We start from the raw sequence: 23,499 nt of genomic DNA, 5'->3' as shown, positions 1-23,499 counted from the left end.
GTCCTTGAGTTTCACAGAGGCATCCGTGTAAACAATTTTGCAAGATCAAGGTCCATGCCCCGTGTAATCAGTGATGGAAACTGCTTGCTCTTCTAACAGCGTGAGTTTGGATAAAGGTTGAGTAATGACCATTAACGTAAAATGCCCTACTGTTAGTCTTCCTGTCACAGCCTCTGTGTTCAGATTTGTATTTAATAATCTAATCTCTCTTCTGCTCCTGCTTTAATCTTTGCTCAAAAGTGGAAGCCTCTTCTGATAACTTTCAAATTACAGAAATGACACCCATTTTTCATCGTTCTCTCCCTTTTTGGAAGGAGGAAAGTCACTGGCACATTTGGACTCTGCCCTTAAAGATAAAGATGAGCTTGTTAATAGGTTGTAGCCTTAAAGGCGCTTCCGGAAAGGCCATCATCTTCTGAGCCTTCTGGGGTGCTCTGCAGGGAAGCAAGAGGAGGAAGATAAGAGGTTGATTGTACTAGGTTGTTTGGAGTATACAGAGGCCGTGTAGTTGTACATCTGCACATTTCATCAAATAATCATTTCCTTGATATATGATCGTTATTAAATACAAACATAATAACTCTAATAAAACAACTGAGTGTCTTTCCTACAGTCTCTCCCTCTTGTCTCTGCAATGTTGAATGACAAGCAAGCATTGAAAGAAAATCATTTAAGCTTTTATAGTGGACTCATTGTAATGTCCTGGTCCACAGGCTTTCATTTAATTATCTTACATGAAAAAAAGTTTTGGTCTTTTACAGGCTTAGGTAGGAATAGGGAGATGCCGGGAAGGTGAGAGTGAAAGCACGTTTGCCTTGCAGAGTTGCCTTTTACTTATGAGAAATAAGGCTGATGTTATCACCCACTTTCTAATCAAATTTGACAGGAGCATTTTGTTAAGCCACTTTCTCTGAGTAGGAATTCTGATGAATATGGCACTTGTCTCTGGTTTTGAAGTATTACTTTACACCATTCCCAAGCATTGTTTGCCGTGAGGGATGAATTATTGTAGTATGTCAGAGAAGCAGATAATTCACAGCCTCATTTTATTACCTGAGAGCCCAAGGCACAGTCGTTTAGCTTGCATAGCTGCAGAGCAGTGAGTGGAGCCCATGTCACCCCGCCAACATGCTCTTGGTTTGATGAAAAGTTTGCTGGTGTGGCTTTAGTGCTCTCTTCAAGACATTATGGCTACGGGATAATGTCATGACTTCTTGCCAGGGAACTGCTTGTAAGTGAAGCGGAGACAGGCAGTGCTTTCAGCATGCACCTGACACACTGCTGTTTCAGATGCTCCTTCTGGCACTGAGCATTGATAGCCCTGAAAAAGGAGTTATCTCCACTTGGTCTTCTGCCCACCTGGCCTATGGCACTGTCTTTGAGTAAGTGGGCAGTTGGTCACTTATGGAGCTGCTCTTTTTTAAAAAGTAAACCATTCTCGCAGTACTTGAAGGGGGCCTACAAGAATGCTGGGGAGGGAGTTTTTCAAGGGCGTGTAGTGACAGGACAAGGCCAATGGCTTTAAATTGGAAGGGGGAAGATTTAGGCTAGACATGAGGAAGAAATTCTTCACGATGAGGGTGGTGAGGCACTAGAACAAATTGCCCAGGGAAGCTGTGGATGCCTCATCCCTGGAAGTGTTCCAGGCCAGGTTGGATGGGGCCTTGAGCAGCCTGGTCTTGTGGGAGATCTCCCTGCTCGTGGCAGGTTGGAACTGGATGATCTTCCAACCCGAACGATTCTATGATTCATTCTAAATTTGGAGGGTGAAGCAGGTTTTGTACGATTGTGGCATAGCCCAGTGCAATAAACTTCTTACTAGATCTTAAATACTCAACTGCATAGCCAATTCCAGGACTCTCACACACGTTATTCTTGCTTGTAAGGTCCATCTCTGTTTGCTGACTGTGCGTGTTGGCCGCTTGCTCCTTGTAGGAGTAAACCACTACTGTAATATCAATGGTGATTTATATAAAATGGGTGTTACTCTGACTCACTGAAGCTGTCTGGCTGAGATTGGACAAAGGCAAATCCAAGCTACCATCCCTTGTTATATTTGGACATTTTCAAACCACTGCAGTGGGTATGAAATGGTTCCCTTCTGCCAGTTTGTGTAGCCAGCTGATCCCAGCCCTTTGGAAACAGGAGCATCAGCGCAGTTCTGCTGGTGGGAACCAGCCTTTTCAGAAACCTGCTGGCAGTTGAGATAAACACTTTCCTCTGCACATGTTCCTGGAAGGACTGCAGAATACATCAGTAATAATTGTGGTGCTCTAACTCAATAAATCAAGGAGTGGTGAGAGGACCCGTATTTGATTTTTTTTGCCTTCTCAGGAAGTATTTTGATTCTTCACAGATAATATAGTTAAGAACAAGGAGGTTAAGCTCTGTTTAACTCTGGTGCTGTTGGTGTACTTAATACACTGAGGAGAAGCAGTAAGATTCAGGCGTGGGAGCAAATGGACAGGTAGTGTCCTTCCTGCAGTCTGGTGGCTGAGTTTTAACAAGAGATTGCAGAGGCACCCCCAAAACACAACTTGTGTTGGCATATCAGAGGATGTGATCCTTTACAAAATTCTGCTACCGATGTTTTGGCATCCAGAAACTCTTTAGGAGGTGCATCCATACCTCTGTGGGTATTTAGCGACACTTGGACATTGTTGTTGCTTTTGCAAACTGAGAGCACTGAAATTATGAAGTCCCTTGTCTGTGGCAAAGGTTCTCTCTCTCCTACACTTAGACACCAGTAGCATTAGGTCTTTAAACAGGAATTCAAAATGCCTAGCAACTTCATTGTAGCAGCGTGTGTTGAATGGAGACCAGTTCCCCTTTGCTGAGCAGAAGATGCTGGCACACAAGAGATGTCCAGTGGGCGCCCGCCACCTGCCCCCTCCATACCTGTCCAGTCATGGCCAGGAGCCTGGTGAGATGGCAGCAGGCTGTGAATGAGAGGGCTTTGAGGAATAAAAACAAAGCTTGCTACTGCCTGCATCCCAACGTCACTGTAAGCCTTGCAGCAAGAGGCTGCAAGGAAGTCTTTAAATGGTCCTGTAGCAAGAGGAGCAGAGAGGGCAGCTGGAAAGACCTACAGGGGATGCACATTTGCTGCAGGTGTTATGTTGGTATTTTGCAGTACTGCAGAAATCTCATTTTTGAGGTTGCTGAACTTGGCTTATTCTGAATTCAGTTCATAGTAAGCCTAGCTTATTTATCACTAAACTCATTTTATTGATTGTAGCGAGTTACAGTTTTGCAGAGGAACTGGAATCCTTTCTTGTCATAGCCATTTGGAGCAATCTTGTTCCCCAACACTTCTGTTTTAGGCAGGTTGAGTTCATAATTGAAGTGCTGTTTGGGAGGGAATTTTGCTCTTTAGGGAGGGCTGAGCAGCACCTTTCCCAGCAAACGATTGGCCAGAGCTGCTGCTTCAGGAGTTCAAATTGCCTCGCAGACCCTCGCCAGCACTGTCTGAATCCCTAAACACCTCTCAGCACAGAATGTGAAGATGGAGCCTCACCAGCCCTGACCTGCTCCCGCAGCCCTCCCCAGTCCATGCTGACCAAGCCAGGGCACTGGTTCCTCCCTCCCAATCTTTCCAGCAGTGCCCTTCATTCCCTTTCCTGAGCAGACTCCTAAACCCATCTTCTGTGACGTCTTGTTTCCAGAAGGGGCATTGAAAACTTCTCCAGATAATTTTTCCCTCCTTTCTCTTTGCCTTGTTAGAGTGGTCTTTCTTCACAGAATAAAATTAACAGATTTCCATGCTTTTGTCAGCACTTACGGGTAGCATGAAGTTTCAAATAGTGGGAAGAATCAGTAACTTTCTTCATCCCTAACCAGTTGGGTTTGGTTATTTCTGTGGAATAACTTTTTTATTCTAGGCCTATTGTGTTGTATTTTTTTTTAAACAAGCACAGCTGCCATTTTATAGACCTAATTTTGTATTGCTGTCTTGCTGACCTTGCCCATCCGTCTGTACTATGTGTTATGAGGATATATTTATACTTCAGTTATTGGGGTTTCAGTTAAAATTTGGTTAATTTGCAATTTTATATTAATAGTAACTGACCCGTGTTTCCTTGTCTCCAGAACACATGGTGCCTTATTTCCTATTTCTTGTTCTGAAGCCACTCTTCCTTTTTTCATCTAATGCGCTTAGGAAAGCGGTGTCACTTAACCATTTACAGTCCTTAATATTCCAGTATTTCACTGAGTTTTCACCCTGAAAAAACTGCCTTTTGCTTAACCCAATATAGGATTGTGATGGTGATGGCCACGGAGGTTTGTGGTTTGTTTCTCCATCTCCACTGTTGGAGTTGTGCCGCATTAAACTCCAAGTTACTTTTATTTGGCAGTGTCTTTAAAGAAAAATGGCCGCGTTCTGGGGCAGAGATCCTCTTTTGTTGTGGCTGTTGTCGTCTTCCTCCCGTTGCATTCTCTCCGTTACGCCTTTTCCCCATCTTCTATATTGCTCTTTGAGTTACCAGAGTTTATCGCAGCTTGTGCAAGTGCAGCCGTGCTGGAAGAGACGGGTCTGGATCCAGGCTGAAGTCCGTATGCTTTTCCCAGCCACCCGTACGCAGCAAGGCTACAGCTTTTCAGTGTTACCAAATCACATTATTTCAAGAGCTCCTTATAAAAGTATGAGTAATTGGGCAAGTGACAAAGGACTTTCTGTTTATCTTTTTGAACAATGGAAAATACCAAAAAGCCACAATTTGTTCCAGTTCTTTAGTGTCTTTTTTTTGCAGAGCCATTTCGTGAGCACAGGATTTAATTCTGCAAGAGTGCAGCAAAATGGTGACTTGTTTTTGTGCTTATAAACGGACAAAATTATTGAATTTTTTCAAGTTTCTTTACTAGGAAAATATTTTGTACTTGCACAATACAGGTTTTAAAACCTAAGGAAGATATTTTTGTGTATATTGCAAGTGTATAGTTCTTTTAACAATCCAATGAGACTTTAAAATAGATGCTGCTGTCTTGGTCATCCAGAGAATACTAGAGTTTGGAAGAACTTTGTACCAGTGTTGGTGGTGTGTACCCTGAGAAGAGTAGATTTGGCTTGCAAACAGGAACTTAGCAATTATCAAAACTGACACTAACCAAACCAAGATGATATTGAAACTTAATAGGCTGATCAAAGCTGGCAATGCTGATTAAAGTGGGCAGTGGGAGAATGTGTGGTTTTAAAAGGGAAAACTTCAGAGGAGGAACACTTGGGAAAATTGTGTTTTACTGTCATGCATTTATGAGAAAGCGAGATGAGTGAGGGCATAGAGGAACTAGTGCCATCTTCTGGCCATGGAATGAGCAACGTGTGCGTGACCCGAGATGCACGAACACGCGATGCTCTGATAGCGGGTGTCAGTGATGTGAGAGGCAATATGTAGGATTGGTTACACGTTCTGGAGGAGCAAAATCCTTTTGGGGCACTGGGTCTAAAGAATCTAGAGATGGGAAAATTGTAATGAATCCCCTGGGCTTATTTCTCAAATGTGGAAACAAACTGTAGATGCCCGCTTGCTTGCCAGCTTTGTCTTCTGATGTCTCAAGCTCTTTTCTTTTAGCTCTTCTGCCAAGGGGTTGGGTCTCATGGCAGATAAATCTGCTGGGAATAACTGTCTTTTAATTGTGTTTATTATAATTTTTCAGTTCTGGTCTGTGGATGCACAGGAATTAATCTTGTCCCAGGGTGGTAGATATCCCTGCGATCTGCCCAGTTAACAGCCTGGTTGACTCTAGAGTTACTGTGAATCTGTTATACAGTTGCTCTGGAAGACCTGACACCTGCCTTCTGATTGACATGCCTGTACCACGGGCAGGAATCTCATCAGGGGCCTCACCTGCTTTATGTTTTGTTTTTCAGGTGGTACCAGAGAGATTGGATCTGCTCTGACCAGGATGTGTATGAGGCACAGAAGTATAGAGTCCAAACTCCGGCAGTTCTCAAGGTGAGTGGCTCTGTACGTGGCCTGGAGCTCAAGGTTTGTCTTTTGTTTACTGCTGGGGAACACCCAAAGCTATTCACCGGCACTGGCTTTTCAGCTGATCTCTGACCATATTACTGAGAAGAGCAGTTGTTTTCAACCTCACAGCACATGCAGGACTTCACTGCAGGTTCTAGGGACTGGGCTTGTCACCTCAAATGACTCTAAACGCTGCAGAGTCCCTATACTGGTTGCTGTTGCTCAGTACTGAACACGCAGCTGCTGATGTGACCTATCTGTCTTTGTTTCAGGAGTTTAAGCTTTGTCACTAAGTTTTAAAGCAGCAGGAAGTGTTGTGCAGCTTCCTCAGCTTACTGGAGAGCCCAAGTAGCTTGCGGCCAAGGGAGAAACTTTGAAACAACAAGTATGGAAAAGGCAAATTCTCTCATCCCCTTTTTGCAGTTAAAGTTACACGGTAGAGGTAATGGAGAGCACTAACTTATATGTAAGCTGCGCTACACATAAACAACCCTCTTCTGTAGTAAACAGTAGTTCATGTGTGCCTTTTTTTAACCAGACTTGAAAGTTATACTTTACTGAAGTGAACCAAAATGATGCTTCACCATTTACCCAATGACCTGGGATAGTTTTCCCCTTTTAAAATAAAGTTGTTTGTGAAATCAGCTGTGGGAGACAACTGTAGTGTCTAGTTACCCCAGAGTTAGATGTTTAAATGATTCAATCCCAATCTCATTAATTAGTGGAGCATTACTGGTGCTGCATCATGGACCCCACTGGTGAGAGGTGAGGCACATTGATGGGCAGGATGTTATTTGCTTGTACAACTGCTCTGTCTTCTTGTGTATACACATATGTTATTTAAGTTTATGATCTTCATGGCTGCATGAAATTTTCCGGTCTCCAGAGTATCCATTTAAACTGCTCTTTGTGTGACAGATGAGTAGGATCTAACTGTTTACATTGGCCCTGTTTTGGGTCACTCCTCTAGTTTACTCTCTGTTCCTCACTGTCCTGAATTTCTGTGCAGTATTTCTGGTTATCCTGTGATGTGGAATTTTTTTTGATCCAGTCCTTTCCTTTGCTTTCTCCAGCGTAAACATTTTTATGTTCTGATATTTACACTGTGACACTGGTAGCTGTCACAGCAAAAAGTAAAAATACTCCAATATTGACCTTGGCTCTCTATATAAGAATAGGGGCATCTGCAGGATTTGATTGCTCTTTGTGTTTTTTCAACAAAATTAGTGCTTTAATTGACTGTCTGATAAACCCACTTCAAGAACAGATGGAAGAGTGGAAGAAAGTGGCCAATCAACTGGATAAAGACCATGCAAAAGGTAGTTACAGAGGAAGAATTCTGTAATAGGAGTAAGATTGTAATATCAGCTTTTCTTCCTCTTTTTGTGTTTGTACTGGGGAACTGAATTACGTGCTTAAAATGTGTAGCAACTTTTCTCCTCTAAAACATTCCCTCCCCAAAAGCCTAACAGATTTTAACCCTTACATATCATTTTGAAGGTTTAGTTTGCAGGATCCCGTGAGATGGGTTGCTTTTCTACACTGATAAGCAGTGACTAGTTTTAACTGTTAGCCCACTCACACTGTATGATCTCCAGTATTGCTGAGGATTGGGGATGTTGCATCTATCCCTGCAAAGCCCCAGGGTGCAGTTAAAAGCTTATTAAGATCATGTTATTTCTCAGCCATAGTGTCCTCCAGAGAACGCAAAGCCCTGTATAACATTCAGCATTGTTATATTATATCTTGACATAATATAGAAATGTGCACCTGGGGGATGGAAAATCTGTGTCGTTGGACACGAGATGCTCAGGGCTGCAGTGCTGATGACTGCTCCAGAGGCTTTCCTGGCGAATGAGCAGGAGGCAGCAAAGTCTTGCACAGCAAGAGCATGTTGCTAGATGGCTCTGGCTTTGTTAAACTTGTACTGGGGATGATAGCCCTTTAGCACAGGTGCTCAAAGAAGGTTACAGTTCACCCATGACAAGTGAAGACTTTTGCTGTGCCTGAAAGAAGCAGCATCACCATAATCTGTTTTGGGGAGAGTGAGAACTAATGGGAAGGAGCATATTTGGCCTCTAAAAGAGGATTTGCTTCTTGCCCCACTGTTACTGTGGTCAAATACAAGCAGCTAAATCAGCAGCTCTTGAAAACAGCTTCCTCTTTGTGCCCTGGGAAGTGTTGAGCCACTAGTAAGCAGGAGGGAGGCATCACCTGGGTTCCTGCACATAGGGGTGACCCCAGCCAAAGTGGCAGTGACATTTAGGGTTTAGTGGATAGACTTGGGTGTTGGGGATGCAGTTGGCCCTGGTGCAGTTCCTTTGCCCGCCACTAGCCTGCTTCTGTTTTTTTGTCTACAGGAGAATAGTAACACTGACCTCCTTTGTTAAAGTGTATGTGTATATGTTTATGCATGTATACATGCCTTTTATCCTTTTTTTCGTTTTTTAAAGTATCAGTTTTCATATCTGGTACCTTTAGTGTGCCTGGTCTAGAGGTGGAATATTTTGTTCTGGTATTTTAATTTTCCTGGGATTTGCAGCTCATCTGAAAATGAGGACAAGTGCAGTGTGCTCCACTTCATCAGAAAGAGCTGGCATTGTGACCCTTCCTTGGGCAAAGTTTTATCACCCTCTCTCTCTGCCTGGCTGTCATGCTGGAGAGGGATCACAGGATATTCTCTGCCTTACCATTTCTGGCTATTTGCTTTTGAACACAGATGTTTCAAGAAACCTGTCATCTCTGCTTTCCATTCCTGAGAGTGAATGAGTCTCTGAAATGAAAAGCACTCTAATTTTGTACTGCGTTCTCAGTTGTTATTTCTGTAAAGACTTTGCTTATTTGGGAAAGATTTTGGTATGTGAATGTGCTCACACCCTAAAATATTATATTAAGCCAAACATATAGGCACTAAAACCGCAAGTTTTAAGCCTCTTTAATTAATAGTGGCTGTCGTCTTAAAACTTCATAGTTTAATGTCTTTAAACATAACCTTTTGTGTGAAAAGCATCCATTTTAACATTGAATGGGTTGATAATAGAGACTGTGTGCTTTTTTAGAATACAAAAAAGCCCGCCAAGAGATAAAAAAGAAGTCGTCTGACACACTGAAGCTGCAGAAGAAAGCAAAGAAAGGTAATTTGCTCCATACTTGTACTGTTGAAAACTTTTTGTGCTCTGCTCATTGACAAAGATTGAACAGCGATAGGCCTTTCTACTGTAATAAATCAGTCCCTTGTAATGTATTCTTGGTACGTACTTGAACACCAGGGTACAATTACTATGTCATTTAAATCATATTCTGAAGCTGCTGTCTAATGTTCTTATACAAAAGCCTTAAAACTGTTTGTACAAAGTCAATCATGTTTTAAAATAGAGTGCTTGCTGCTAACTTATTCCTGTTAGGAACGTTGACATGATAACATGGCTTGTGCGGATACCTGTAAAGTCTTCTGGAATCTTTTGGAATAATATAAGAAAAGCCATTATGTAAATGTTCTGGAACTATTAACATTTCTCACTGTTCTACCTTTCCACCACCTTTCTTTTTTTTTTTTATTTAACAGCCTGTGATGTCCTAAACCTTATATTATTCCTCTGAATGTGAGAAGGTGGCATGGGTTGTTGTTGGGGGAGGGCACTTGGCAACCATAGAAAACTAAAGATGAGTAAGAAAAGAAAGGGAGTTCTCCACAAAGGCAGTCTGTCTTTTTTAGCAGCTGAACCTTGTGCTCCTGTTACTTTCCCACCACTATCCTGTCACAGGAGTTTCATCATTGTGTTAATGGAAACGACCATCACTGACAGCTGCAGCATTGCCATCACTGAGGGTTTTACTTGACCAAGTGCAAACCCCAGCAAGCTGTGGAGAAATAATACGGAGCTTGTACAGAAGCTGACCTTCTGGTTCCCTTTCCCAGTGCTGAGCTCATCCCAGCTGGGTAGGAAGTGTGCTTTGAGCAGCTCTCAGCCTGCAGGTTGCAACTTGTGCTTCCCCTCCTGCCTCAAAACTGTGAGCCCAGGAACAAAAAAAATAAGTGCTGGGTTAGGGAGTGTTCTTGAGCTTTTCAAGTTGTGTAAGTGTTATCCAGAGCAGGTGAGCTGTCTCTAACTCTCCTTCCTAATAGGTGAGTCAATAATTACACTAGTAGAAAGCCACATGACTGGAAAACCGCTCTTGAGTTTTAGGTGACGTTAGATGGGGGATGAGGGAGGGAGGGCTGGAAGCCAGCAAGAGGTATCTTAGCTCAGTACGCTCTGTGTGTCCATCTGTCCGTGGAAAAGTTTAATGTTTTAAATCAAGAGGGTCATCTCCAGGGGAACATGATTTTTTTTGATAAGATTTTCTTTTTGTTTCTCATTTTCTGTGACGAATTGTCTGACTTCAGACCAATAGCTTTAAAGAGTCTGTGATATTCCCTCTGTTTCTCTTCCTTTCTTCCTCCTTTTTCTGGTTTCAGTGGTTCTTGTCCCTGTATGATATAAAGAACCCCTCAATGCATGGTAGATGAGAAAAGAATGTCTGTGATCTGGGAAGAAGGAACCATTTTTTTAACCTGTTTCTGTGAATTGACAGCTATCAGACTCCATCTCCCTTTTATCCTGCTTCTGAATATTGAATAAATCAATCTGAAGCCTTGGAGAAGGAGACAGCATTTTCTGTAAAGTGAAAAGAGGAGAGAGAAGCACTTAAAGCTGTCTGGACAAAAAAACCCTTCTGTTCAGGTGCTCCAGGTGCCACCATAGGTGTCTGTTAGGAGTGGTTAAAGCAAGAGGACTTTCTCCTTGGATTTTCTAGTTTCCTATCTCCCTTTCCCAAATGTGCATCACGGCTAATGATGAGGGACAGCACACTGGTGTCGTGTTCTCCTTTAGGATTAAATATCTTTGAGCAGGAAGTGTAGCAAGCCTCATTTTGCTGTCATTTTTTTTAGCGGCCATGCTATGATTGAAGTCTTCTTTTGTCTTTTTTGTTTTTTTTTTAGTGCCATTCCTTTGCTTAATTTTGCTGTTATGACATGCTTTTGGAGTAGGTAATGAACATGCTGTAATTCTGTGCTGTACCCCTTGAAAGTGCTGTCACACACATGGTGTTTGGGGCCAGAGCACAAACCCAGCGGGACTGAGGTGGGGTTAAAGCTGGTCGCAGAGGCATGTGTACAGGGAAGGTGGAAGCAATGAAGACTCCCAGGTAGCCAGTATGGAAAAAAGGAGGAGCTGCAATATTTTTGAGGAGTTGTTATTATGACCCCTGGGGAGGGGAGATGCAGTGAGGTGTTGAAGGTGTTGAGGCTCATATGGATGTGAGAATGAATGCCCAAACCTGCCAGCCCTGTGGGTTCCCAGCATGAGTGGGCAGGGGGTGGGAGGAAGTTCACCCTGACTTCTTGCAAGTTGTCTACAGTGCTTAAATACAGAAGAAAATGAAGTAGCAGATGCTTTCCCCCATCTTTGCCTTTTTGACCCCTACCTTGAAGGAATAAAGCATTGGTCTGAGTGCAGTGTTAAATGTTATGAAAACCTTTTTGTATGTGCTCACTGTGACAGATCTGTTCGATGTGCTGTGTGGTGAAGTGTGTTGCCCTTGCTGTCACTGAGGGATAAAAAAATCAAGGAGGGGTTTATTTATAAGATGATAAAGCTGAAGAAGTGATTCTGCTTTAGGTCACAATGAGGTTTGGACAATGGGCAGGGAAGCTTTTGGGTGAAACTGCCCTAGCAGGCATGTGGCTGAGTGCGTGAATGTCTAACTGTGTTTTCAATTCTCCTGTGTCCCTGTTCCTCAGACTTACTTTCTTTGTTCTGTTACTCCTCAAGCAGGACCTGTCCCTTTGAATTTTCTGTAAAGTTATTGGCTCGCCTATGGGGACTCTAGACCAACCAATTCATTCCCTTCCTAGCACTTGCAAGAATATTTTTGAATTAACCTTATGGTTATCTGTGGGCAATTGAGATGTTTGATGAATTCTAGATTTGCTTAAGTTCTGTGCATGCTACTAAAAGTGTCCTTCAAGCTTTTTCTGCTGTAACTGGATGAGAAAATGGTTTTCTTCTCCTTTGGGCAGCTTCAGATGCAGGAACACAAATGTAACCTTCAACTTCTCTCATTTGTGTCATGGCAGTGGTGTCCTCTCTCCCTGCCTTATCAGGCTGCAGAGGCTCCTTCTCGTAGCTGACATGTGTAGCTGACATGTGTAGGCTGCAGCATGTGTAGCAGCTCCTTGCTCCTCACCTACATCTCAAAGTTGCTTTGGGAGAAAGGTCCATGGGCTGTGTGGCTTTGCCTAGCAGGAGTGCTACAGGTTGGACACCCCACCTTAGCACTAAGGGGCTGAAAACATTGGGGTTTGCGTGTTCTCTGACTTGTGCGTGGTCTGTTTGTTCTGGTTCCATGCAGCCAAGTTGAAAGTTCAGGCTGGACTTTTTAGATCATTTATCAGAAATTACGTTTGCAGAGTAGGTGTGTTAATTGCAATAAAGATGTTTCCAAAGCTTGAAGTGATGGGGAAAATTCCAGACTTCCCAAAACAAAACAAGAAGGTATTAGGGGGCCTTTTTGGAACTTTGCTAGATATATCTGGTAAAATGGCAAGTCTGTTTGTAAATAAAAGTCTTGCACTTTGATAGGAACGGTTGGACTTGATGATCCGGTGGGTCTCTTCCAACCTGGTTATTCTGTGATTCTGTGAAAGACCCTACAGGGCTGATTTTCATTGGTTTTGTTGTCTTTGACTATTAGAAACAAATAAAATCCATATGAAGTCTAAAATATACATAGTCTAAATAGGATTGTGGTGCACCTCCCAGATCCATGCAGGGGATGTCATGGCATCTAGGGGATGTCATGCCTTCTAGAGGCATCCTTCTCCTTACCCCCTTATTTCCAGGAGGAATGGTCCCGTAGAGCACATTGCCCACCCCAGTGTTGAAACTTAACTGTTGTCTGAACAGATGAAGCTACATACTGCATGGAACTGCATACATCTGAATTGGTTTGTGTTTTCAGACAAACAACGGACATCAGAAGTCAGCCCAGCTAACCTGAGTCAGCAGAATAATTATGCGTATGTTTAATATATATTCCATGGTTAGGTTTCTGCTGAGTCAAGGATTTGTAAGTGGATCCGTAAGCTTCTAGAAGCTGTTGATGATATATTGAATTCAGAGGGGAGACAGCAGCTGTGGCTCTGCATGTAACCATTTTGGAAGGTTAAAAAAAATGCATGATTCTTAGTTTAAAAATAAAAGCATCAAGCAACTAACTTCAAATTTAACTGAGTGCATATGTAAAATCTGGAGTGCATGTTGGCTTTATGTTCTGTATTTCCATTAGGCTATTAATGATTGTCAAGACAGGTTTCCTTTCTGATTGTACCTTGACTGGTTTCATTTTCAGGTTCGTCATGTCTGTGAGCCTTGAGGAGAATGTTTAAATCCAAGCAGATTTGTGACAAGGAGTTCTATGTAATGATCCAAATAATATAACACATGTTCATGTGAAAACTGAGTTTTATCTCTAAGCAAAGGTGACCCGTTTGAGTTTCAGAGCCCTTGCAGCTGTTTTTGTGTTACACTCTGGTCTTTGAAACTGTAATATTGTTACACTGCTCTCAAGGATGATTGCACAAAGCCAGTGACTCTTGACGGAAAAACATGAAGCTCTTCAACGTAATTATAACTGAGAAACATCTCAGTTCTTAAAGCAAACCTTCTCATTCAAGTACTTTGCATTCTTTCTGTACTTGGCACTTGCCCTCTCTGGAGAGGCAGGTTGGGGAGGGAGGAACTCTGCCCAGACCCTGTCTCCTCCAGGAGATTGCCTTGTTCCTCTGAATCAGTCAGGTATGGCATGACGGCTGAAGTGAGAGCCAGGACTCACAGTGGAGTCTATATGACACAGCTCAGAAGGAGGGAAGCTAATGAGCAGATTATCCTTATCTGTTGCAGGGGAAAAAAATCCTGTGTGGATGAGGCCAAAGTGCCTGCAAGGTTTTTTCGAGTGTTCCTCTCCTTTCTCCCCCAAGCTTATAATACGAGCTCCACTTTATAAAAATGCATTGAAGGCACATTGCAAGAATCAATGACCAGAGAGATTTCTTTGATTTATTTTCATTCCTTCAGTTTTGAACAGCTCTTGATAGTTCCCCTCTTTTTGACAGCAAGCCAAGTTTATTGCAAAACTTTGAACAGAAAGTTTTCTATTAATATACACATACTATGGTCGATCTTTTTGATGTTTCTCTACATTGCATCAGCAATTTGTTTTTCATTTAATTAATGATCTATTAGTGTAATTGCAGTAGAGAACATCAAAAAGTGCTGTGGTTACTAACACAGCACCCACCTAGAATTTTGCAAGTTTGAGTTCCCTCTTCTCTGTGAGGGGATAAGCTTTGTGCTGCTTCATCAGCTTGACCAGTTGTCTGTGTTGTGCACTTCCTCTGAAGCACGGATTAACATGTTCTCACCTAGGAATCTGCAAGCTAAATGAAGTTCCTAAACTGGTTTAAGTCTCTTAAAGTAAAAATGTGTGGTAAATAACTGGGAGTTTAATTTGCAACAGCTCATTAGGAAGCAAAGCTAATGTGTTTGTCTTTATCAGCAGTGGTAGAAGTCAAAATAGTCTAGTTCAAACTGCTCGCTCTCTTGTCTTGGCACTGATGATAATGTCTAAACTCTAGGAATGCTGGAATACCAGTTTGACGTTTTTTATTTTCCTTTCTGTGTCAATTTTGTGTCCTGCAATTTCTCACCATGCGCACCTGCCTGACAGCTGAGGCTCTGGGTAAGTCTGTGCCATGCTGTAACCCTGGTGGCTGGTTTATTGTAGCCCTTGCTGTGGCCTCTCTATGGTGTCTGGTCTCCACTAACTGCCTAGACTTTAATTTCTAATGAAACTAAAATACCAATAATCTTAATGAACAAACCATCTTTTGATTTATTTTCTTTTGGCTTCTAATTGGAACACTGTAAAAGAAGAAAATCAGTACTGTGGACAAACGTCTGGTTTATTTTAGAAAAGGGTTAACATGGACTGATAACTCATGTCACAGTTGGGAGAGAACTTAAATGGTATAGACATGTCATCAAGGTGATGTTCAAATAATTGAATATCTTATTCTTAATATGACTTTTAAAGTCTAGAGCTTGAAGTCCTTGCTGTTGTTTGTAAACCTGTGATCCAAGTTCCCCCTTTAATTCTGAAAACCGCATGCACCTTTCTTAACCAATAGATGAGAAGTCAGTATATTTAACTTCATGCTGGGGAACGGGTGGAAATCAGCATCACAATTGTCTCCTCTTCTGCTGCCTGGTCACATCTCAAATCTGCTTGAGTTGAAGTGCTGTTTCGGTTGCATCGCAAATTTAAAGCAGCTGCCTTGAAATCTTCTTGTGAATGAAATGCAGCGTTTCTCAATTTGAGGGAAATAATCGTACCTCCACTCATAGATGTAATGGTGTAGGTGTTGCCCTTTGGAGAAGCCGGGATTGATCAGACTGGGAGACTCTTTACCAAGGCATCTCCGCTGGGCTCCTGGAACTGGGCACTGTGGTGCATGCTGCTTGTCCCCTATTTTGAAACCACACTTTGTGTTTTTCCTGGTTTTGTAATTCAGTCTGGAAGTTTCCTTTAGTAACTTGGAACTTTCCTTTTAAGGGTGGACAGCTTAGTATTTTTGAACGTTAGTGGCTTATTCACATTTCCAGTAGCCACCAGAAAGGCTTTCCAAAGCCACCAGATATGGTTGCTGGATGGGTCTGAAGTTAATCCCAGCAATGAGGTTTTCCACCTATTATAAATAGAGGCAGATTTCTTCTGTTCTTAGCCTAGATCCATATGGGTTTATTTGTTGGCTTGACTGTGCAGGACTTAAAGTGGTTGTTCACCCTGGCAGGTGAAGCAGGCATGGTCTTATGAAGAAAGTGATTTGTGAATTAATAACTTGGACCCTTCTTTGGTTTATATGGGTAGAGGTGTAGTTGGCGTTGCCTCATACAGTGTAAATTCTGTCACACTGTAAAGGGTCCATCTGGAATTTTCAAGTTCTGTGCAGACACCTAAAAAATATGCAAGGGAGCACTCTTCAAGCGAGAATGTGGAAGATAGTAATTTCGCCAATATTATCTACATTACTTTGTCAATAACAGCATTAACCTTAGCAGTCAGACTTGCTCTGAGAGCATTGTTCTCTTTTGCTGTTACTGACATTCTCGGTAGTTTAAGTTGTATTATAAAACATAGAAGTGAAATTGGGTTATAAAGCAGAGTTACCATTTTTGTTCTTCCTAGTGTATTTGCTTTACTGCAGTTCTTTTTGAACAAAGGTTACTTAAGATGCTACATGAGGCTCTCAGCCAGGATTCACACAGAACACTGTAAACCAGTGGTTTTAATGCATGTTGGTCCTTTAAAGTTCTTGCACGTCATGATAATGATGTGAAACACCTGCTCTGAAAGTAGCATACTAAAACTGTCCTTGGAGTAGCGGTGGATTCATACTAATATTGATGAGAAACAGTTTGGCTCTCTGCAATTCGTTAGCTATTACTTGCCTGCGTCAAGCCATGAGTCCCTGGGCTGTTGGAGCATGGTGCTGTTGGAGAAGCAAGTCCACAACTTCTGGTCCTGCATTTCTGCTCCTCTTTGTAACACCAGAGCTCAACTTTGAGAAATGCTGGATTTTAATGTCTCCTCAGCTTTAAGATTGTTGACTCATTCTTCTGAGCGTGGCTGGATGTGCTCTGCAGAGCCATCCTACATCACGTTCATGTCTGTCTGGTTGCAGAACTGTGACCTGTGACTACATTTGATGCTATTGACCATTTCTAACAATGATTACTTTGGTGGGTCATTCAGACCGGTCTGCAGCTGAGCAGGAGTGTCCTTCCAGGAGTGATTTTACAGCTGTTCCATGATGAGGCTGTTCTGGAACTATTTCCTGTCATTACAATATTTTCCTTCCAAATGGGTAACCTAAAGGCTGGAGGATGTGAGCTGGACAGAAGAATCAGTTGCTGATGTTCCTTGTGAAAATGTCCTTCATGTCCACAGCAAAGGTAGTGCAATCAGTTGTCAGGGATGCCATAGGCAAGTGACCTTCTCTTCATAATTCATAGAGGAAAAAGAACTGCTTTGATCTCCAGTGGTCGGTGTTCCCTTCTGAAATAAGTGGTGGATTCAAACTAGCAGAGACCCAAGGTGGGCGAGGAGCAGAGTCATCAGCAGTTGGCTACCACATCCTCAGTGTCCACTGGGTATAGGAGTGCTGTTGAGCGGCTGTGCTCTGCACTGCTTAGTGAAGGAAACTGGTCAAATTGGGCAGAGATCTTGTCCCTCAAATTCTTGAGCTGTCTGAGCACTGAATCTCGAAGCTGGTGATTCAGGGGAGTGGGAAGAGAATGCCTGGTTTCAAAAGACTTGCTAGATTGATGTCTGCGTTATGGAGCTTTCAGAGATATTAATAAAGCTTTCCTGCTCCTAAAAGATGAGTTGCAAGCAGACATCGGCAGAGAGCTATATTCATGCTGTGTAAACATCTGACCTCAGAGGCTCATCTAAATGATTCACCTAAGCTTGTTTCCTGCTTTGAATTATACCCTGGACAGCTTGTGTGTTTTCACTGACTGCATAGGTGCCCAAGAGCCATAGCATAAGAACTGGCCCGTGAAAGTTGTGGGGAGCAAATGGTACATCTGTTCATGTTCTGACTCAGTTCAAGGAATGAAATGGAGACTTTGTAGAGATACAGAGGATGATGCAGAGCGATGCAGTTCTGCAAATACTTTTGCCAAAGGGTTAAAATACCCAGCTTGAATATTATCCTGACACCTTTGTTGAACTGAGTGAGTTGCACAGGTGTAAATGAGGTTTATTTTTCCCCCATGTTTTGGGTGCTCTGGTCCAGGATGTGCTGCTCTGTGAGGTCCACATAAGTTACCCAAATTCACTATAACGTGAGTCACTTTATCAAAGGAATGAAGTTTCTTTCTAGGTGCATGTCTTCTCACTGCAAAGGCACATGCATTTAACAACAACTTACTGTGTTAAATGCATGATCATATGGTAGAGCCGCTGAATGTTTGCAGCAGTTCTCCAGAGACGGACTAATGGGTGTGTTTGCAGCTAATAAATTTTGCAGTTGGTACATCCATGCTAGTGAGCCAGTATTTAGGTTTAAACAATGTGAGGTTGTTTTACTTGTTGTAATGTCCGGGCAGCTCTCAAAAGAAGAGGTCTGAGTGAAAATGCAAGTCTCGGTTTCAGGAACTGGAAAGAACAATTCCAGAGAAGTATTAAAATGTTGCATCACTGCATCTGATAGCAAAGGAGAGTGTGGGGAAGGGCCTGAGAGGGAGCAGGTGACTGCAGCTTCAGAGTCTATTATTTTTGAAGTTATTTACTTCCAAGTCAATTTTATGACCACACTGCACTGGTCAGCCTGATCTAGAGGATCAGACACTGGGTGTTCCTGCTGGGACTTAGATACTGGCCTTGGCAGTAGCCGTGCTGGTGTTGCACTGCGTGTGATACTTAAAGGATCCATTGCAGGGCTCTGCTTGTGAGTATCTGTGCAGTTTTATCTGGAATGTGCCTAACTCTGTACAGAGGAGATTTGTATATATCCAGTCTGTGATACTACTAAGCCAGCATGAATCTCTTTGCTTCCATTGCTGCTCTTTTTCTGTGGCTCTGGCTGTGTATTAGTGCAGGGGAGCTGATGACTGCACCTTGTTCTGGAGTACTGAAGAAATGCATACGATAATAAGGCAAAGGTTTTCCTTTCTGACTCTGACCTTGATTCATCTACATTGTATTGTGTACTACACCCATCGAGAGACTTTTTTCTTCCTCTTGCTCATAGTTTTAAATCCTCCATGCAGAGAAGTTATTGCCCACAAAAATTGATTTTGGGTAGCAAGTTGTAACTCACCCACCATTTCTCAATGTTATCTTCTTGGTATTTAGCAACAGTGGCATGAATATGTACCTGGCTGCATAATTTGCATGTGACAGTGTTTCTGGGAGATTTGTGACGAATTTACACAACTGAGGGTCTTTAGAATATTTAGGGGTGTGAGCTGTGTGAAAACATCTTGCAACTGCATCATTGTTGACTCAGTCATACTACAGCTAAGAAGGAGCTCTTCACTCCTAGAGGAATACTTTTTTTGGCATGATGCAAAGTAAGCACTTGGTGCAGAATCAGTTACTTGACTGTCATGGAAAGTTTTGGTATTAGGAGTTGACTGTAATTAACAGAGTGAAGCTTTTTGATTGCAAAATATTGGAATTTTTTATTTCCATATAAGAATACTGGATGTTATTATGTATTTGAGATGTTGTTAGTCTCTTTGTCTTTCAGACTTTGGTACGAAGAAAACTTTTAGCAGTTGCTTGTGTAGAGTGCTTGAACCCGGTGGTCTAATGATCAGTAACATGTCCCTAATATTATCTCATATAGGAGACTCATTCAGTCCTTTAATGATACTACAGAGTTGTCATTCAGACCTTGCTAAGCACAAAAGTAGGAAGGAAGAGGAATATACTTGGGGTTAGTGATTAATATCCTCACAATTAGCAAGATTTTGATTTTCGGCAAGGATCATGGAAGGGATCTGTGCCGCTGACACTTTGAGAAGATCCAAAATGCTGTCTTTGGCGTGTTGAAACCTCATGGATTGAGGTGGATTTCTATTATATGCAAATGGAAAAGGAAATGCTATTAAATGCTTGATTTAATTTGGGTAAAAAAAGGTACAAATTTGAATTAAGGGAAAATGCTGGTTGAGACTTCAGTTCAAACTCATAATCCAGAAGCAGTGCTGGCTAAAAATAAGGTCATCCTCTGTGGACATGTGCTGTTTTGACAAAATGTACTCTTTGATTGTCTCCTGCATACAGGACGGGGTGACATTCAGCCCCAGTTGGATAGTGCTTTACAAGATGTCAACGATAAGTACCTGCTGCTTGAAGAAACCGAGAAGCAAGCTGTCAGAAAAGCTCTGATCGAGGAGCGTGGTCGATTCTGTACTTTCATCTCAATGCTGCGACCTGTGATAGTAAGATCTCTGGTTTAAGTTGTACAACTCACAAATTGGATAAGTGGCCAAAAGCCTCTAAGCAGTGTAGCTTGTTATTTCTTAGGAATAAATCTCTAGAGCCATAGAAACTAAGCAAAATTCAGCCTGTCTCTCTGCCTGGGAAGGGGCAAGTGTTGGGCTCTTTCTTGCAGGCATTTGGAGTAATTCAGTGGCAGAAGACATTGAGTGCTTTCAAGATGACTAATGGGAAAACAATGGGTGCAAAGACTTCAGTAGGCTTGAATTCCCTGCTAATGCAGTTTTTTACACTGCTTTTTTTCTTAGCGTCACATTTTAATATGAATCTTCCTTACTTCTACTCCAGTGCTACTACTGATAAATGTTTCAAGACCTCCCCAGTGTATATAATGACATTATCTGACAGATTGCAGGCTGCTTCCATGCAGTTTTCTGGCAGCTCTTCTCCTCCTACGTGACAGCTTTTTCAGTTCATTGAAAAGGTTTAAGTATATATTCATAATCTCAGGTTGTCTGAAGCCCGGCAATGAATCGTTTGTGGCTTTGTGCAAGCATGATGCATTTCTGAGGGGTCTCCAGTGTACTCAGAAAATGCTCCCTGCCCTTGTTTACAAAGAGCATCCGTCTCAACAGAAAATCATGATTAGAAAAGTAGGGAGGTGATAACTGAGCAGGAGGAGGCGAATTACAGACTCTGAGGACCTGGATGAAATTACCATGATAGCTAAGGCATTACTATGGTAACTTAATAGTGCAGGATTCATCTGACTTAGCTATTGATGTGGCTGAATGAATCATAGATGTATTAGTGCTCTGTACCTGTATAGTGTCTGTACCTCAAAGTTTCCAAAACCAAGCAAAAAGTACGAGTTTAGGTTACACCTGGTTAGGTTCAAGGTGAAAATCCTTAGGGCACATTAGTGAGTATACACAGAAGCATTAAATCTTTTTGAAATGCAACAAAAATGACACTTTTTTTTTGATGATGTCACTGAAAAAAAGGCTGAGACTGATCTCATTGATGAGGGGAAGGATTTGTGGGCCTCAAAACCTAGAGCAATCGTAAAGTAGTTATAAAACTCTCAATTAATATTTCCAACTCTTTTTCTTAAGCAGCGATTGCTTGATGAACAAAGGGAAAACAGCTCCTCTGGACATTACCACAGTCATCAGCAAAAAGAAAAAAGTTGTGTAGTCTGTCATTGGTCTGATTTTTAAAGCCAGGGCTGAAATTAGCCTTGCTATTTTGTCTTTTCAGGAAGAAGAAATATCAATGCTTGGAGAAATAACCCATTTACAAACCATATCAGATGACCTGAAAAGTCTCACCATGGATCCACACAAGTTGCCATCTTCAAGTGAACAGGTTAGCTCTTGTTACCAGGAAAATATTTCTTGCTTGTACTGTTTTTTCCTTTTGTGTTCTAAGAAATGTTGACTGTTAGCATTTAGCGACTTGATGTTGTTACCTTTTGATGTTGATGGTTCACCACAGTGAGGTAATTTTTACCAGAAGCAAGTTAGGAGGAGCTGTTTTGAAGTATGAGGTGAATGCTCCTGAAGTATTTGGCAAGACCAGTGTGAAGTGATAGCAATAATACTGAAGTATATGAAGATGCCCAATTTCTGCTGAGGGTACATGAGGAATGAATGTCATCTCCTCACCCTGCGTTTGAGCGTCCCTGTCTTTATGTGGTTGCAAGATTGCTGGGATTAGATAGCTTGATCGAGTCTAATGTTTGAGTATTTTTCCATACTGTCCTTAAAATGCATAAGAAAATGTCTATTATTAAATGACTCCAAATAGAACCTTTCTCTCCAGCCCTGCTGTGTGAACTCGATTGTCTTGTCATACTTTGATCACCTTAACGCTGACCTGAAAGGGTAGAGGAGAGAGGTTCTGATGTGGTTGCATATAGGATTATTTTTTTCAAACGCAACACTTTCTGAACTTTAAGGGTGTAATAGTTTGGGTTTTTTTAAGAAGGAGACCCCATACCGTAACGGTTTACAGAATGGTTAAAATAAATCTCTGCTTTACTTTTTAAAGATTTTTCTATTCAAATCTGAACTTTCCTTCTGTGATAGCAGCCCTAGTGTCAAAGTATGGTAGTTCCTGAAAAACCAGGGATGAAGCTGGCTGTCCTGTGTAATATATACAGTGTGATTCTGGAAGAGAATGGAGACTGGGTCACTTGGCACTGAAAGTTTGTAGTGGTGATGAATATTGTATGAAAAGCAGATGCTTTCTGTTAATAGGGGAAAAAAAATTCCTTGTTCTTGATGCTGTTGATTATCTTTCATCAGGTAATTTTAGATTTGAAAGGTTCTGATTACAGCTGGTCTTACCAGACTCCTCCATCCTCTCCCAGTACTACCATGTCCAGAAAATCTAGTGTTTGCAGGTAAGTAGACTGGTAACATTTCATTTTAACCTGATTGTGGGCAAAGGGGGCAAGTTCAAACTGTATTATGGATTTGTATGCATACTTAAATCTTAAATAACAACTCTTAATGAAATCAATCCCTCATGGTTTTTATCTGTTTAAGTGTGTGACTGGGAATAACAAAAAAGATGGGCATGACTAAAAAACTCTTGCACTCAAGACAACTTGAAGATGCTTTTGATTCAGTTCTCTTGAATCCATTTCAGATCAAAGAGCAGATCTAAGCTCTGAGATGGTTAATTCATAATTTCCTTTTCTGTTTCTCATGTGATGACTTTTTAGATTATTCTAAGTAGCTGTTACTAATCAGTAAGTTAAATTGTTTGAAAAGGAAAAACATCCTTGGCAATTGCCCTGTCAGTCTGGTAGATGGAAATGCTTTTTTGATTCAAGTTTTTTTAACTGTTTAATGCTGTCTGATGCTGTCCTGAAATATGTTGAAACACTGGATTCTGTCTATGCTTTCTCCGTAAAAACTGTTTTCTTTCATAAAACAGTTTATTAGCATGTTGCCCCCATGCCTTGGTGTCTACATTTACTCTTTCCTTTTACCGAAAAGGAAGATATCCTATTGTGTATTCTGCTCAACACCTTTCTAGCTGCTCCTAAATGATTACCTTTTAGTTTGCTTTATGAATAATGTACTACAGGTTCCCTGTGTATCAGCAAAGTTACCTATAGCATGCCAGAGCAAGTGAACATGACTTCTCGTATGTACCTACTTGTCTCTGCATGCAGATATATATAAAAAAAACTTCACTGCTTTTATATATATGTGAAAATGTGCATATTTAGAGCAATGAGCACAGGCTTAAAGGTGCAATATCCTGAAGCTGTAAAAGAAAATGGCAAACAGAATAATAATCCATCATCTGTTCCTAATCAACCTCATATTCTTGTGTGGTAAACCCTGTATGGTAACAGAATGATGTGTATGGGTAAAATAAGGCAGAATTCCTCTTCCCATGCTCCAAGCCAACTTGTACATCTTGTGTGTTACATGGAATTTGTGAGCAGAAGGTG

General features: G+C 41.7%; 1 protein-coding gene across 19 annotated transcripts in view; it reads left to right on the top strand.

The window, feature by feature from the left end:
* Nucleotides 1-23,499, top strand: part of MTSS1 (MTSS I-BAR domain containing 1) — a 125,289-nt gene that overhangs the window by 84,642 nt on the left and 17,148 nt on the right. For 9 of the 19 annotated variants that reach the window (XM_069854632.1, XM_069854628.1, XM_069854635.1 and 6 more), the window contains exons 4-10: nucleotides 5,870-5,954; nucleotides 7,197-7,288; nucleotides 9,029-9,103; nucleotides 14,742-14,753; nucleotides 19,872-20,029; nucleotides 21,288-21,395; nucleotides 22,337-22,434. In XM_069854632.1, the coding sequence (XP_069710733.1) occupies nucleotides 5,870-5,954; nucleotides 7,197-7,288; nucleotides 9,029-9,103; nucleotides 14,742-14,753; nucleotides 19,872-20,029; nucleotides 21,288-21,395; nucleotides 22,337-22,434 (628 nt within the window). The remainder of the gene's footprint in view (nucleotides 1-5,869; nucleotides 5,955-7,196; nucleotides 7,289-9,028; nucleotides 9,104-14,741; nucleotides 14,754-19,871; nucleotides 20,030-21,287; nucleotides 21,396-22,336; nucleotides 22,435-23,499) is intronic. The other 10 variants (XM_069854638.1, XM_069854637.1, XM_069854642.1 and 7 more) reach the window with 2 other exon arrangements.

This window comes from Phaenicophaeus curvirostris, chromosome 3, assembly GCF_032191515.1.
Source record: "Phaenicophaeus curvirostris isolate KB17595 chromosome 3, BPBGC_Pcur_1.0, whole genome shotgun sequence".
Taxonomy (NCBI): domain Eukaryota; kingdom Metazoa; phylum Chordata; class Aves; order Cuculiformes; family Cuculidae; genus Phaenicophaeus; species Phaenicophaeus curvirostris.
The sequence above is the reverse complement of the archived record's forward strand: the minus strand, read 5'-3'. Positions and strand labels throughout refer to the sequence as shown.